The following is a 17,582-nucleotide window of genomic DNA, read 5'->3' as shown; positions in this document are numbered from 1 at the left end:
GATCAGATAATAACCCCTTATCTCAGAAAGTCGAGAAAGAAACATCCCTCAACTTCTAGTTCATGTGACCCTATCACCTCTCTCAGACCTGGTTAAACCTAAAAGAGCATATTAGTGTTGCTATTCTAGACACACATAATCCTTGTTTGGTACTGTGCATTGCAATATTCAAAACCCTTCAACCTTTGCACTTCATCGCATTTCAACCATAAATTTTATAGCGATCTTAAGTGACCGACCAACTCAGAGTAGAACAAGCAAAGACAGGCCGGGCAAGGAGAGCACTCATCAGAATACTTTGCATAAACAGGTAAACAAAGCAAGTTCATGCATTTCCATATGTTGGTCTAGTTCAGCTAGAGAATTGACCTCCAGGATCTGGTTCTTCTGGGGCTCGTTGACTTTGCCTGCCAGGCAGCAGTGGGAGATTGCATTATGAATGATTGGCTTATTTGACTTGGCACTGGGCTCCTTGAAGAGTTTAGGGCCTAAAGAAAGAACAAAAGATGAATCCTGTTTTAATACAACTGAACAAGACAAACAGTAATGAGTCAGATTCAAATTAAATATGAAATTCGCACATTCCTAAGTTTTAAGTTCTGAAAATGGCAAAAAAATAAATAAAAACCATCAATGAAGCTGAACAAAGTTTAAATTACCTCAATTTTACACATAAAGAAACAAATGCAGGTCTATTGATATCTCAATGACTACTGAAAACTCATGAATGAACTGATCTGCGTTCTCACCTGTGTATTCAGCCATGGAAGTGATGGAAGATGCGGTGGAGCCGTTGTCCCAGTCTCTCTCTGCAGCTCGGCTGTTGTTACGACTGCCTGGAAACGACTCCACAGAGTCACAGCTGGACACAGCAGCAGCAGCAACAACAACAAAAGATTACAGGATGTCGTAATTCATTAAACAGAATCACAATTATCAAGCTTACAATTACAAATGTAATGAGTGTGTAATTTACCGCTGAGAGCCAGCGCCTCCAGAGTTGACGCTGTCGGCTTCGTTTGTAGCTGCAGAGGCCAGAGACAGATTGGAGCCTGACTGGGCGTTACTCAGGTTGTCAGCTACAAGCAACAAAGAACGTTGAATAAAACTCAGTTTTTGTTAAACACAGCCATAGCCAGTAAATCTTGCTAATGTAACTTTAGTATTTACTAAAACAAAGCAAATAAATAGGAAATCTGTGAATTTGAAACGCCCCGACACGAAGAGAAGTTATGATTTAAGAGTCTCACATGTGGAAGGGCACTTAGAGAAATGATCGCTGGAAGATTCCTCTCTGATAACCCCCTTGTGTTTGTGTTTCTGCTTCGGTTTGGGCGTTTTGGGCTTCACCAGGCCTTGCTCCTCTAACATCTCTTGCTGCTTCCTCCGCAGATACTCCTGCTTTATCAGCTCCCGTCGAGTCTTCTCCTCCTCCTTACGCAAGCGGTCTTCCTCTGCCTTTCGCCTGGTTCAAATGAAACATACATTTTAGGACTTTGTGGGACGATAACATTTCTGCGCTGGTGCAATCATTTACCTTGCTTCATCTCGTTTCAGTTCCGACTCTACTTCTAGTTGTTGTTTACGAATACGAGCCTCCTCAGCTTTCTTCTGTTGTTTCAGCAGGAATGCTGCCCTCTTCTTAGCAAGTTCATCCTCAGCCTTCTGCTCATCCTAGGACATGGAAAAGGGTTATACAACATGGTTTTATTCCAAAGAATTCAAATCCAACTTCACTGTAAAGATAAAATGAACGATTTCTTTCATGATCAAAACACAACATTATGGCGGTTTACAGAGATAATGCACATTTGTCTTTTCAAAAGGTCTTTACGTCTCCTGACTCAACTCTTTAGACTTCTAAACTGTCAAGTATTAACAGGAAAGTTCTCTAGAACTTTGTCCAATCAGTTACGGAGTGGCTTAAGAACAACAAAGTCAGTTCTGGAGTGGCATCTATGATTTCTATCCCAAAGGAAATGTGCTGGCAGAGCAGAAAAGGGTCAAAAAAGGATCAAACAGAATCGTTATGAAGCTGCCTCAGTTTAATAAGTAAATATCACTTCAGCTCATGAAATCATGATCAGAAAAAAACAAAACTGAAATGAGAGAAAGATTTTCTGCCTTACCTTAAAGAAGAAGCCCATGACCGACTTCTGCTCTCCATCATCATCCTCTGCTGTTTTGTCCTCAGCACCCTCCTCTTCCTCGGGGGCCTTCAGTTCAGACAGATCCACCTCGATAAGGTTGGTTTTGCTTCGCTGCGACTCTTCTAATAGGTCGTAGTCTTTCTCTGAAGAACCGAGCTCGCGCTCTATCTGTGTGCTGGACAGGCACTCTGGTTCTGGAGCAGAAACAGACATAAGATCAACGCGGGTCGGCAGGCGCATGTTTGCTTCATCATGAAGGCGGAAGGTGGCGCTTCTGATGTGCCCAGATCCTGGTCTGTCCATTATCTCTGCAGCTATGGGGTTTCTGGGGCTGCCGGGCTGTTCGGCTCTGGGGGACCTGCCCCCTGCCAACTGCCGTGGGTTTGGTAGTGTCTCTGACCCACCTTGGGAGGGGGTGAGGGTCCTGGATGCCTGTCGGCTCTGCTCCTTAGCTATCTTTAACTCAGAGGGCTTGGATCTGGAGCTCCGGCCTGAGCTCAGCTTGGGAGGTTTCCTGGTTGGAGCGCTGCTGGTTCCAGAGAGGTGCTCCACAAAGTGAAAGCCTCCTCCTGTCTTAGAGTCACCATTTTTATCTCCTGCATGAGGAGCTGGAGCTGCACCAGGTGGGGATTGTACATTCTGTTTCATCAGCATCTCCTGCTGCAGTGATAGCTGCATCATCTGCTGCTGGATGCTGCCGATGGCGTCATTCAGCAGCTCGATGGAGCGGCTGCACTCATTAAGGTCCAGTTCTTCATCTAGATAAAAGCTTCCACCGTTTCCCTTCTTGTCTGCTTCTAAGGCACCCGGCGGGCCGGTCTCCTCCCCTTCTTTCTCCCCCCTTAGGGTGTCAACACACATATCATCTTTACTTAAAGGTCCTTTCTCCCCATTGAGCTCTTCTTTATAGATGTCTGCTTTAAGTGAGCTGGGTAATGTGTCACTCCTTCCTCCGCCTTTCTTAACAATGTGCAAAAATGCTGCTTTGCCCAGCTTCTGCCTCTGCCTCGCTGCCAGCACTTCCATCTTCTTCTTCTGGTGCTCGATGGCTCGCCGCTTCTCCTCCAGCTGCATTCGGAGCTGAACGATTTCAGAGGCCAGTACGTTTGTACCGCCGTCACCCGGACGAGTGCATCCTCCTAAGGGGGAAGAGGGGCTCTGATCTCTCTTCAGTCTCCAAGAAGACGACAGGGGCCCGCTGCTCTCTGATCCATCTGGAGTGGTTCGTTGGGAGCTGGAAGCACTGGAGCGTAGATCGTGGTTGCTGCCAAAGCGCTGCTGTTGGGCTTTCCGCTCAGCGAAGGAAGTCATGCGCACGCTGCCGCTAGCCATGCTGCTAGCTTGGGAGTGTGTGCTGAGACAGGGGCTAGAGCGGCCACTACCGCCATTAAAGTCCTTGTCTTCATGCTCTTTGACATTCATGTCCTCTTGGAGCTTAGCTGATTCTTCTTCATCTGCTTCACTGTAAGCTTTCCTTGGATGGTTTGAGTCTTTAGTGGTCAGAGCTTCATCCAAATCTTCTTCCTCCTCGTCCAGGTCTTCTAGCTCAGCCTCTGTGCCATGAACACACATTGGTTCCTCAGAATCTACATGAAGGTAGAAACCTTCAGCTGGCTCTCTGGAGGAATAGGTTACGTTGCTTGTGATGACTGGTCTGAAATCCGACTGCTGTGGCTCCTCAGACAAGTTTTCCTCCTCGCCCGGAAGGGTGAAAGTTTGTTTGAGATCAGAGGGAGCTTTTCTGCGAACGGCGGCTGAAGATCCATCTCCATGGCGTAAAGAGCCCCTACCTGCTGATCGAGCTACCTCACCACTCTCCTCCTCTTTGTTCAGGCATACGGACTTCTCTTTGGCCGTTTTCAGAACAGCAGGCATGAGTGGTTCAAGGTAAAAGCCATCTGAAGCAGGTTTGGAGTCGGAGGAAGGTTTAGGTCCGACTGCGGCACACACACGTGTCCCATCGACTCGTTTTGGGATAACGGAAGCATCGGTCCTCGCTACTGCCAAAGTTTCTTCCTCCATGTTGACATTACTCAGCAAGTTGTGGCCGTTGACTCTTCGCATGGCAGCAAGCGACGACTGGTGGACAGCAGTCTGATGCTTCGGAGTGACGTTGATGACGTTGGATGCCAGACTGTCTTTACTAATTGAGCGAGCCAGACTCACGCTATCACCAGAAGCTATGTCTGCGTCACTGTCGGTGCCTGAATGCAGCATGAAGGGGCTGAGTGTGGACAGTGGTCTGAAAGAAAGACAATGTGTTATTATGATGTACAGTTTATATTTACAATCTAACAATTAGCTTGCCTGCAAGTATTCAAACCAGGTGGACTTTTTCCCTATTTTGTTGCATTAAACAAATCTATTTTTTGAATTTTATATCATGGATATTATTATTGTTGGTCTAACAAGTTCGCTCCTCATTAAATCTGAGGTGTTTCCCTGTCTCTGCTAAAGAAAAGCATTCCCACAGCATGATGTTGCCACCACCATGTTTCACAATTCTCAACAAATCTTTATTCTTGCACATATTTCGGTAAAAGGCAGCCCATAAAGGTTTGTGGAGTACGGGACTAATAACTATCTGTCAACATATTCTCTAACCTGACCTGTGGATGTCTGCAGCTCCTTCAGATATACTGTGGGCCTTCTGGCCGCTTCTCTGATTAACGCTTTCCTTGCTGGGCCTGTCGGTTTAGGACAGTGGAGTCCAGATTTTGTAATGCCAGACAAAATAATCAAGTTCAACTTACTCATGGGTTGTAGCAATTTGATTTTTTTTTTTTAAATGCAAAACAATTTATTTATTTTTTACCAGTTCACCAATAAGCTAAACATGCAACCTTTTAATGAAACAGAACGTAGTCCAATCTTTGTAGGAAAGGGATCTGAAATTCATTTAAGATCTAAATCATAAAACGGATATCACAGGTTTGCGTTTTTAAAAGAAATGCATACAAATAAATTCATTCTTTGTTTTTTTTTTCGTGGTGTTTGGTGTAAAGCATTATTTTCACTCCATTCTTAGCAACAAGAATAGGAAATGGATCATTTTATTTGAAAACTTGCTGTGTTTTGACAAGTTTATCAAATACTCTGCATTAAAAAAAGCTGCTATATGTTTGTGGTTCTGTTTACTGACATTAAAATGAAAGAAAAACCCCAAGACAGGTCAAAGAATATGTGCCACACCCAACATTTTCCATTTCAAGAAGATTTTAACTTTTCAGTGAAAATCTTCCCTTACATGTTGTTTTGAAATGCTTCCATCTGAAATCAAGCGGCCCATTCTCACAGGGCCACATGTATCACTAAATTAGTTTAAGGGCCCCTGGGTTGCATTGTGGACAGCCATGGTTGAGAAGGACAGTCATGTATTTGCAGGTTTGTAGTTGTAGTACTGTAAATACAACTTTGAAAAAAAAAAAAAAGTGCATTTTTTTCTCCCATGTACCTTTGCCTTTTGTCAGGCCACGCAACAGCAGAGCCTCGGAGCTGTTGTCCATCCATCTGAGTAAGGGAGTTTGAACGGTTTCTCACACCTAAGGAGGAAAAATAAAAAGGAAGTGCGACTAGAAAATGAACCCAAACTTTTTTCCCAGGAGATGTGAAGAATTATATTTACCTCCGCTGTCGTCATCTTGCTGCTTTTGTTGTCTCTGCCTAAGAGGGAGCAGTGGATGAGAGGGACTGAAAGTTGGACCCCCCTTACTAAGAGCAAGCGAAACAAATGCTGTGAGAACTTTCTAAAAAACCTCCAGTGTACAAAAACCAAAGAGAAAACTGTTTATTTTAAGATCATCTAATGCTTCACATTATATCTCAGGGAACAACAGAGAAAAGTCAGAATGAGTTTAGACAATCTAATTTATGACAGAATTACATGAGACGCCACATGTATACATGTTTGAATTACTGCTGCTGGTAAAGAGATGAAGGGAATGTAAAAAAGACAAGAAAAGACTTACAGAGGATCAGAGCCTTCAGGGTGCAGGAAGTACCTGTTACAGACTTCAGGGCTGCTCTGGTTATCTGCCACGCCAGGACTAGTCAGAAAGCTGCGCTTGGTGGCGTTGGAGATGGGCACTGATGGGCGGGCACTCTTGGGATGAGCTATGGCTCGAGCTAAATAAAACAGGAGGAAAATGGTCTCCTTTTACCTTCAGATTACATCATCTGAATGTGAACAACGACATGTGTTACTGTTTAGAAGAGCTGGACCCCTGCATTTAATTAATTTGTTTTATTCTCTTCAGAAGACAGCTTTTAAAGAGTGGAAGAGACTCATCATTCAGACTGGTGATACATGAGTTTTGTTCAAAGTGATGCTTACCATCTTTAAACTCTTGAAGGTCTCTGGGTTGGACGAACTCTGGCTTGACAGTCTCAAACCACCAGAACAGTTCAGCAATGAACACCATAACATTGTGCTGCAGAAAGAGTGAGAAGCATGTCACAAACGCCTGAATGGAGAGAATCGGTGACATTTAAAAGCAGCAATACAAGGTGAGTACTTTGATTTCCATTGAAAAAAAAAAAAAAATCTGTCAGATTTCATACCTTGAGAACCAGCGGTGAGTAAAGCATGTCCTCCATTGTCAGATAGCAGCTTTTATTCAGATATTCACTGGCAAATTCTCTCAGCAGCTGGATGTTGTACAGACTATCAGCAATGGAAGGTACTTCCTTCAGGCAAATATCTGATCAGACAGACAGAACAGGTCAGACCAGGATACAGCTCAGTGATCTGACCGCTATAAATGTCACGCCGAGAGGACAGGAACTGCTGGGCATGTGTGCCTAACGAAAATAATATCACACACAGACGCTACATTCAGCGTGTGCAGAGGAAGTCTGGTGCTACTTACAGAAACAAATTCCTTGTGGGCAACTGATAATTAGTAAGATGTTATTACAGATCGTGGCCGTGTTCCTGGGAGTGTAAAGGCGTTTGAATGAACATCTTACCCTCCAGCTTCATGATATCAGGGCAATAATAATGGACCACGGTGAGCAGTGCAGCTCCGTCACAAACGTCCCTCATGAGGTCTTCCAGCAGTGGGAAGAAGGGCAGCTGGCGACCCGATGCATGCTCTCGACGATACCGGACCTAACCAGCAGGTGGGGGAAAATAATCATGGTTTCATGAGGATAAGAACAGCAGCAAGTGACATCATGAAACATCCCTATGGTGACAACCAGTACCACAGCTATAAATCACTTTTTCCAGTTAATAATAAAATTGAAATTCATTATTCAAAACACATTAACCTCGGAAGGTTCTCCTTCAGTTAATGCTCAAGGCCAACTAATGAAGGCAGTGGGTCAAGGTTCCCCCCAGGACTTTGCAAGCAAGATATATTTATTTTATAACTTAAGAAACATTTCAGCTGATCAGATGGTTTATTGTGTTTTAAAATCACGATACTGCTGATGGAAAACGTCAAGTAATCGACCATGTTAGGGAGAACCCTGAAGACTTGGTTAACTGTGAGGCGATGGAGGTGATGGTGTTAGAGCTGTAGCATGAATCACACAGAGTAGAGGGTCAGCCTCTCTCTGGTGTTGATAAGCACACGGCCAGAGATGAAGTCCAGTTAAACTATGATGCATGAACCACCTGACTGGGATGGAAACTGGGCTACTCACTGGCCCAATTAGACAAAGCGAGCATGTTCAGCACTGAAAGTCAATCATCCAAATTGTTGTAAACACTAAAAACCTAAGAATAAAAGGCTGATTTTGTGTTTAATTCGTGGGACTTAAACAAAAACACAAATGAAACAGCAAGCTGAGATAATAAAGATTACAGATTCCACTGAATTAAAAATGTTAATTCCTTTAGACTGAACACTTCACTACAACTTTTAGACATTTATACTGTTCCATGTTATGACCACAAACCTCAATATCGATAGACCAACACTCTGTAGTGCACAACTTTAAGGATGGATGAAAAGAACAAATGGATTTTGAAATTTTTACAATACAAATCATTTAAAAGGTGCTGCGCCCCCAAACAAAATGCGACATAACCAACTGCCCCCAGGGGTTAGATGATTACTAAATGGGGACCCCCACTTTGTAATTTAATTTTAGTACAAATCCAGCAAATGTGGAAGAAGGTGTTCAGGTCAGATAAGAGCAAAACAGAGCTTTGTGGCCTACAAACAAAATACCATCACTGTTGTTCGTCACCCTCAAAACACCATCGTCATCCAGCTGTTAGAGATGCCACAAAAACACTCCCACTCATGTAGCAGAAGGTGATTCTACAAAAGGACTGACTCAGGGAGGCTAAATAAAAACATAAGCCACACTTTTCCGATGTTTATTTATGAAAAATGTTGAAATCCACACACTGTTGTCATTTCACTTCACCATTATGCACTCCTTAATGTTGCCCTTTTCCATAAATTCAGAACACACTAAAGTTTGTGGTTGTGACGTTCGAAGTATTTGTTTTGCACAACCACATACCAAACATTAGCAGTGCACCATCTAGCTTGGAAATAACTTCAGCATGAAGAAACATAACCAAGAGGTCACTCTATAGTGCTGCAGGATATTAGCAAGAAATGGTCATATTTTTGCTCAATATTGTGATGGCGAGATTAATTGAAATAAATCCATATTTTTCCTCCGTTTCTCATCTGCCGTTACTGTCCTTCCAACTCTCACTGTGAACCTCAGCTTATCAGGCGCTTTCCTCTAAACCATGTGTCAAAACCACGACACATTCATTCGTATTAAACCCATTAATAATGCAAATAATATAACACTTGAAAGACAAGGCTATGAGAACATAAAGTCTAAAGAAAAAAGGACTATTCTAAAAGCCTCTCAAATTCGTGACCAAACACGAGAAAAATCTCTACTTAAAGAACCACAAATAAATTAAAGCATTAACCAACATGTACAACATCTATGTCTTTTCTGGGCAATTTTAATAAAACTATAGGCAACTACTTACACTTAGAGCACCTAACAACCAGACTAAAGGCTCTACATACAGTGCTGTGAGAAACTATTTGCCTGGTTACAGATTTTTGCTGATTTGGAAAACATTTCAGATCAAAAACATGACCCAAATAAATACAAAATGCAGTTTTTTAATGATGACTTAACTTATTAAGGGAAAAGAAATAATCCAAACCAACCACAATCCTTTTTGAAAAGTAACCCCAAAAATTGAGAGAACGTGGGACAGTGGTGAACCCTCTCAATAGCAACAGCCCTACCAAAATTAATCCAAGAGCACATCATGGACTTATCCAGGAGGAACCCGGAACATCTAAAGCACTGAAGGCCTTAAACAAGCCGGCCGTCTTTAAAACCCTCCAGTGTATATGAAATAAAACACCACAGCTAAAAACAAAGGACCAAAATTCCTCTGCAGTGATGTAAAGACTCATTGCCAGTTATTACAAACACTTGATGGTAGCCGTTATTACGTTTAGGGAGCAATTACTTTTTAATGTATGGCCAGACTGTTTTGGACATCTTCTTGATAAACAAATCATCTAAAAACTGCTTTTTGTATTTATTCAGATTATTTTTGTCTGATTTTTAAATTGGTTTGAAATGTGAGAAATGTAGTCACATAAAACCAATAATAGAAGAAATCTGTAAGGGAGAAAGTACTTTTTATAGCACTATAACTGTAAGTACATCTACCCCTGACTAGAGCAGAACACTGTACCACTTCGGAGAGATCCTGTGGCTCCAGCATGCAGTGGGCCTGCTCGGGCATGGCATCAGGCTGACACATACACAAAGCAGAGTTACTGTCAGAGGAAGCTGTGGGCACATTTTATTTAGTGTGAGAAAGCAGAAGAGAGAGAGACTGGTGGAAGAATGACAAAGCAGATCAGTGAGAGGGGGATGCCAAGGATGGGTCTGCAAAGCAGAGGAGAGGTGTGGGCATGGATTTGCTCTTTACTCTGACTGGACAAGCAAATAACCACATACACTTACACAGAGAATCCACACGGCCTAGTTGAGCTGGGCATTAAGTAGCAAACAATGCATAGCAACGAAAGTATCTTTAGAGCACTGGAATACCATACACCTGTTTGACAAATTTGCCACAATGGAAAAGAAGTCTTCTTTCTCCCCCATTGGTGATGCACTGGCCACAAACAGCAGCACTGAATGAGCAATGGTAGAGAGTGCGCACACATGAACACAAAACTATGCGTGCAAAGAGGAATCAGGGGGTATAAATGGGTGTGGGGGGGGGGGGGCTGCCATCCAACTTACAGGGACTAGCTTCCAATACCATTTGGAGGGAGACTATCCAGTTTGCAGGGACAAGAGGGGAAGGAGGGACAAATGAGGAACAGGAGCAGAGATTAAAAAGTCAGAGGTTACAAGCAAACGGATCAGATCTGCTGCCAGAGTAAAGAAAGAAGAACGAGGATCTGATGTCTGCAAACTGCCATTACAAAGATACATTCCCACACCAAACAAAGGTAGCTGCTGTTTTCTTGAAACAAGACTTTATTTTAAACATCTTGATGTGAATTTAAGAACATTTCCATTTTAATTAAGTTATTTTGACTGTACAGAAATGGGAAGTCACACTGAATGGCTTTACCTTCTGGTGGCTGGGGGACTCCAGGGGGTGATGCTTGACTTTGTGCTCCCTTTCCGTCATCTCTCTCATTTTCATGTTCACCTGCCACAGAAATCACATTTTAATGTCTATAAACACAGTAGGAAAGCATATAACCACAGAACGTTTGAATTTGCCACAAAGCATCAAGAGACTTTAAATCTGTCATACATGATCAAACAGCTTCATGATTGCTACGTATCTACACTGTAAAGACTGGACAAATTGTCCTACACGCCTTCTCCTAGGTCAGGGGGTGGAATACCAAGCTTTCCTTCCCAGCAAAAACTGTGCCAGCCAAAGTACTTTCAAGCTTTTGTTTTAAGAGAAAATAAGGGAGGGTGGCATGAATTGTGCGCATGCGCCAATGTGTATGCAGCCTGTTGCGGTTACACCTGCTCCTGTTTTTACTTTTTTTTTTTTATAACTTCTTTTTTTACATACATTTCTTTTGCACTTTACAAGAAGTTCATTTTTAACAATGTTGATTAAGAGAGTCTTCATCTTTTTCTTTGCTGTGGAAATATTTTTTTTACTCAGCCGGGCACAACAACTTGGCCACATTGTTTGCATGAGGGATCTGCTGATTGCGCTGAAGCCAGCAGGCATGGTGTCCAGACCCAAAGCAATCCCTGAAGAGAACTGGAGAAGGACACATCGTGGTTGCAGAGGAGGAAACAAACAGCGGAGGAGAGCAATAAGGAAGAAACAACAGAGGCTTATGCAGAAGAGGAGATTTAAGCCGTCTCTCCCATCCGTCTCCATGGGCAACGTGAGATCAATGGCTAACAAGATGGAGGAATTAACGGCCCTGGCCAGGAGCCAGAGGGAGTACCGGAAGTGTAGCTTAATGTGTTTTACAGAGACATGGCTGCATCTTGACATTCCTGATGCCAATGTCTCCATTGAGTGTGTTTGACCACTTGTTTGCTGAGTATTGGATTATCTGCCCGTTGCTGGACGTCACTGTGCCCCTCCAATGGCATCGGCCATTTTGTACCCAGGACAGCCCGCTCCTACATATCCCATCGAGCATTGCGACTGATATGACTGGGCGTCCCCAGTCTGACGTCACAGGATGCTATATAGGAGGCGCTCATGTTTGAAAAGCTGCCTTCCGCTGGAACGACCTGGTGATTGAAGAGCGCCACTTTAAGAGAAGAACTCTGTGAAGAGTTTCATTCATTCTCTCTCGTTGGACAACGAACTATTCATAACTGAAGTTTTTGGAATAAGAAGGCCAGAGATTTCACTTTTGCCGATCGAAGACGTGAGTTAACACGTAACTGGAGACACGGAGTTTCGGAGAGACGAACCGCTACCGTGTTTCATTTCCAAGTCGACTTTGATGGTCAGATCATATTTTTCCTTTTTGTCAAGAAGACCGAAGGACAAAGACTGACCGTTCCCCTGAAGTTAATTGTGGACGCACAATTAACTCAACCCCACGTGTCCTCGCTCGAATTCCCTCGCTCAGGAAGAAGACGGCACAAGTAAAACCCATTTCTTTTTTATTTCTTTATTAGAAGGCCTGGGCAGGGTCAGAGGTTGTAGAAGCGATCAGAATCGCTGGTTAGGATCTCATGTGTTCTGAATAATATGTGCATGTAACCTTGCTTGTTGAAACTTTGATGTGTTATGTAATATCGGGATCCGCCGTGTTCCTAGAGCTGTTTGTGTTTACTATCTGAACGCGGGTGCGTTGCAAAACTGGACTGTTAAAACGACCTCATGGTAAAATTCTCCATTTTACCTTTGTCTTCAATCTCACTGTGCTAGCTTGCCGCCAAAAGTTATCAATCCTTTGTGTTCAGGAGTAAAGGGGGGAAGTTTTATGATCAGAAGATCATAAAAGACACTCTAAGCTGCGCTCCAACCCCCCACCAGTCATCACCACACCCCCCTTTTCATATCCTCTCCTTTCCTCTGTTGTGCCATAAACTGCTGGTTGACTCGATACATACCCACTACCGTTTGTTGATTTTGCTTATTTAGATGTGTTTACCCCTGTGTGTGTAGAATTTTGCATGTTGAGTAGGTGACAATTAATAAATATTCACATAGATAAAGAGAGAGCGTTTGGTGTTTCATTGTGTGCAAAAAGTGATGTGTCAGTCAAAATAAGGTTCAAGTTCCACACGTTTCGGCAGAAACGGTCAATTAAACAGTGACATCTCCGGCAATAGTTATTAACTATTACGGAGAATTTAACGGTTGTAATTGTCAGAGGCGTTGAGCCACAATTACAACACCAGAAACCTCTCTGGTCTCGATTCGTAAATGAGGATTTATGGTTAAGAAATTGATTTTGTCAGATTATGATTTGTAATTATAATTATTGATCAAGATTATTCAATCAATAATCATACTCCCAACAAGTGCTACCGGACTGTTCGAGCTGACAGGAATTGCACCAAAATAAGCAAAAAGGAGGGGGGGCTTGCCATTCTAGCAAACAACCGTTGGCGCAATCCTGCTCATATAACGGTCAAGGAGCGACTCTGATGCCCGGATGTTGAACTGCTGGCGGTTGGTCTTTGCCCGTTTTACCTGACTTGTGAATATTCCCATGTTATTGTGGTGATTGTTTACATTCCTCCCTCTGCTAACCCAACGGTGGCCTGTAACGTCATCCACTCCGCTGTAGCTCGCTTGCAGACTGGATACCTGACTGCATTCATGGCTATCTCGGGTGATTTCAATCATGTCGCCATGGGCAAAACACTGCCCAACTTCACCCAGTATGTGAACTGCCCCGACGTACAGGAGAGGACTCTGGACTTGCTGTGTGCTAATGTAAAAGATGCATACAGTTCCTCTCCCCTCCCCCCACTGGGCCGGTCTGATCATAACCTGGTGCACCTTAGCCCTTGTTATGTCCCTCTGGTGAAGAGCAAACCTGTAACCACAAGGACAGTGAGGAGGTGGTCAAAGGAGGTCGCAGAGACACTGCAGAGATGTTTTGAGGCCACCGACTGGCAGGCTCTCTGTGAGCCGAATAAGGAGGACATTGATGAGCTCACTGAGTGCATCACACACTACATCAATTCCTGTGTTGACTCTGTCATCCCTACTATTTCATAGATGGCAACAGGGATCATGTCAGAGAAACACAGGGGTGCTTGAAGGTGAAGATCAGAAGAGCTAAGGAGGATTACAGGAGGAAGCTGGAGAGGAAACTCGTAGTCTTCTGCTTTATCCAGGACCGGATCGCGGGGGCAGCAGAGACACCCAGACATCCCTCTCCCTAGACACCTCCTCCAGCTCCTCCGGGGGGAGCCCAAGGTGTTCCCAGGCCAGCCGAGAGACATAGTCCCTCCAGGGTGTCCTGGGCCGTCCCCTGGGGCTCCTCCCGGTGGGACGTGCCTGGAACACCTCCCGAGGAAGGCATCCAGGAGGCATCCAATACCACCTCAACTGGCTTCTCTCGATGTGGAGCCCCTCCCGGATGGCCGAGCTCCTCACCCTATCTCTAAGGGAGTGCCCGGCCACCCTAAAGAGGAAGTTCATTTCAGCCGCCTGTATCCGGGATCTCATTCTTTCGGTAATGACTCAAAGTTCATGGCCATAGGTGAGGGTAGGAACGTAGACCAACCAGCAAATCGAGAGCTTTGCTTTTTGGCTCAGCTCTTTCTTCAACGGACCGGCACAGTGCCCCCATTACTGTGGTAGCCACACCAATCCCTCTGTCGATCTCCCACTCCATTTTTTCCTGACTCGTGAACAAGACCCCAAGATACTTGAACTCCTCCACTTGAGGCCCCTCCTTGAACCGCCACCTTAACGTGGTGGAGAGGTTTGAGTGCTCGAATGATCCTAGAGGCTATGTTGTCTGGGGCTTAAATGCCCCTGGTAGGGTCTCCCATGGCAAACAGGGTCTAGGTGACGGGTCAGACAAAGAGCGGTTCAAGACACCCTCATGAGGACCAAAACATCGAGGCCCGTGACGTTGCCCGGTATGGCGGAGCCAGGGTCCCACCCTGGAGCCAGGCCTGGGGTCGGGACTCGTCGGAGAGCGCCCAGAGGCTGGGTTGCTCCTCGCAGGACCCGGCCGGGCCAAGCCCGAACAAGAGACGCGAGGCCGTCCCCCAGTGGGCCCACCACCCGCAGGGGGAACCGTGAGGGACCAGTGCAAGGAGGATTGGGCGGCAGATGATGGTGGAGTCCTCGGCGGACTGATCCCCCGATGCTTAGGCTGGCCCTAGGGATGTGAATGTCACCTCACTGGGGGGGGGGGGGGGGGGGGTGGACTCTGGAACCCATCTCCTCGAGAGGGGCTGGACTCTCTTCTACTCTGGAGTGGCCCACGGGGAGAGGCGGTGGGTTGGCTTGTTGCCCCCCAGCTCAGCCGTTTCGTGTTGGGGTTTACCCCAGTGGGATGTATTCAACTCCCACCTTCGGGAGAGCTTTGACCAGATTCCGGGGGATGTTGGAGACATACGAGTCCGAGTGGACCATGTTCTCCACATCTATTGTCGATTCTGCTGCCCGTAGCTGCGGCCGTAAGGTCTGTGGTGCCTGTCGCGGTGGCAATCCCCAAACCTGGCGGTGGACACTGGCAGTAAGGGACGCTGTCAAGCTGAAGAAGGAGTCCTATCAGCTGTGGTTGGCTTGTGGGACTCCTGAGGCGGCTGACTGGTACCGTAAAGGCCAAGCGTGCCGCGGCCCGGGCTGTGACAGAGGCAAAACACAGTGTCTGGGAGGAGTTCGGTGAGGCCATGGAGAAGGACTAACGGTTGGCCTCGAAGCGATTCTGGCAAACCGTCCGGCACCTCAGGAGGGGGAAGCAGTGCTTCACCAACACTGTTTACAGCCATCCACATGCAGAACTGCAGTCTTCCTGAGAAATTCATGCTCCAATAGGTTTCCACTGATAATGATGACACGTTTTCAGGTTGTGTTTACAATACTCACAAACCTCAGATCATCAGGTTACCGAGATACAATCTATTGTCAGATTAGCCAAGTCTCAGGAAAAGATGATTAAAATCTAACCAACCAGTTATTAGAGGGGCAGCAATGAGTTTAGTTTGACTTTAACTCAAAAGTGATAGAAATGTGCTGCAGGTTTTTGTAGGTTGGATTCCAACAGAACATGAAGGAATTAAAAGATAATCACCATTTAGGTTTCAAAGTATAAAAAAACAAAACTAGTGGGAGTTAGGTTTTGATGCACCTCAAAATAAGAAAAATTAAGCCAATCAAGTGAAATCTGGCCGATTTTGATCTGTTATAGTAATACGTTGAACACCAAGTATACGTTTAAGACCAAACTAAATAGAAATTGGCATTTATTAAAGTTAAAAGAAGCTAGCATGCATCAAAAAGTGTCTAGGTGCCACTTCTATCGTTCGCAGTCTTCAGTTCATGTAAAGTGGACCTGTCACTTTCAGTTTTTTTTATGTTACATGCTGCTTGCAACAGTAGCCCACTATCACAAGAAGCTGTGCTTCAGAGCTAACAGGTAATAACGTAATTTCAATGTCCTGCTGTGTTTCTACTTAAGTCAGTCAAAACCTTGTTGATCCAGAAGACCATGGCATCCTCAAGGTCAAAGGGCAGCTCCTTAGAGGCACTGAAGGTAGAAAAGCGCTTGACAGAAGCCACGACTTTCTCAATGCTGATCATCTCAACTGTGTATGCCACCATAAGAGCATCGATCATTGAAATGTGTGCACTCTGTAAGAGAGAAAAACAGGAGAATTCAATTATGTTAAGATTTTTTTACCTTCTCATCTCCAAAGACAGCAACACTGCAAGAGGAAATTAGCCAAAAGTAGACATAGAACGTCGTGACACAGGATATGGCCTGCCAAATATCATTATAGTAATAGGAGGGTTTGGATTAGGGGTGCACAACATAAGGAAAAAAAGTTTCCGAGATACCATTGCTGAATATATCTATTACCTATTTCCTGACTCTTTTCCTTCATCACGGAATCCGCACCACGCTTTGAGCGATTTAGCATCTCAGCACATGAAAATATGAATGAAGGGTCGTGAGACCATCCACTACACAGAAATATTCCTGGTAAGGCACTTAAAATATAATATCCTACCAAATATTGATCCTAGCTTGTGATTGGGAAGACCTCTAGACACGATCAACACCCAAAAAATATTTTTCAGTCTTAAGACCTTTAACTTTTCAGTCTAAAATGAGGTAGACTCGAGCAAAATTCCTTTCATTGTAATGTTCTAGACACTAATTAGTAACAAGTAAGTAAATGTTCTAATTAGTGACTGATGGTGGACGGCTGTACTGACTTCACAGCCAGCGACGTGTCGGATTAACAAATGCTGGAATGAGGATAAGCGTAAGACTCCTTAACAACATGCATTTTAATGAGAGCTGAAACTTTTTATTCAGTTCACAAAATGTATATTCATGACCCAGCTCTTTACATTGTGACGCAATTACAAAGGCCAGGAAAGGGTGTCCCTACTGAACAGCGGCTTGACACCTGAGCCCAGTCGAAACTCTTTTTTTCCTCAGCCAGAGCGGGATTTAACAGCAGACAAATGGTATCAGTCCCTAAACCAAACAGGAAAAACATATTGACATCAATCTTTAACGCTTATTACACAGCACCCCAGAAAACCACGTCACTCAAAACTATTACAGAACAAATCTATAAAACACACACTATTGTTTCTGTCAGCAACTAATGAAACCTGCTCCGGGTCTAATCCAATTGCTTATGGAAGTGAACAGAGATTAACCTTGTTAACAGCAAACGAGAGTTATTCAGAGCTTTCTCTACAGCACCAGCTACACGGAGAGAAACAACAGAAAACAACCTGCTAACAAACAA

At 44.4% G+C, this 17,582-nt stretch overlaps 1 protein-coding gene across 5 annotated transcripts in view; it reads right to left on the bottom strand.

The window, feature by feature from the left end:
* Nucleotides 1-17,582, bottom strand: part of camsap1b (calmodulin regulated spectrin-associated protein 1b) — a 38,606-nt gene that overhangs the window by 2,289 nt on the left and 18,735 nt on the right. The window contains exons 4-18 of one of the 5 annotated variants that reach the window (XM_047380897.1): nt 16,285-16,446; nt 10,750-10,830; nt 10,413-10,445; nt 7,119-7,260; nt 6,711-6,850; nt 6,484-6,580; nt 6,119-6,275; nt 5,776-5,861; nt 5,605-5,692; nt 2,130-4,392; nt 1,538-1,674; nt 1,251-1,465; nt 977-1,079; nt 750-862; nt 370-488 (exon numbers count right to left, since the gene is read on the bottom strand). In XM_047380897.1, the coding sequence (XP_047236853.1) occupies nt 370-488; nt 750-862; nt 977-1,079; nt 1,251-1,465; nt 1,538-1,674; nt 2,130-4,392; nt 5,605-5,692; nt 5,776-5,861; nt 6,119-6,275; nt 6,484-6,580; nt 6,711-6,850; nt 7,119-7,260; nt 10,413-10,445; nt 10,750-10,830; nt 16,285-16,446 (3,936 nt within the window). The remainder of the gene's footprint in view (nt 1-369; nt 489-749; nt 863-976; nt 1,080-1,250; nt 1,466-1,537; nt 1,675-2,129; nt 4,393-5,604; nt 5,693-5,775; nt 5,862-6,118; nt 6,276-6,483; nt 6,581-6,710; nt 6,851-7,118; nt 7,261-10,412; nt 10,446-10,749; nt 10,831-16,284; nt 16,447-17,582) is intronic. The other 4 variants (XM_047380900.1, XM_047380898.1, XM_047380902.1 and 1 more) reach the window with 4 other exon arrangements.

This window comes from Girardinichthys multiradiatus, chromosome 12 (genome assembly GCF_021462225.1).
Source record: "Girardinichthys multiradiatus isolate DD_20200921_A chromosome 12, DD_fGirMul_XY1, whole genome shotgun sequence".
Lineage (NCBI taxonomy): Eukaryota > Metazoa > Chordata > Actinopteri > Cyprinodontiformes > Goodeidae > Girardinichthys > Girardinichthys multiradiatus.
This window is presented reverse-complemented; position numbering and strand designations above follow the sequence as displayed.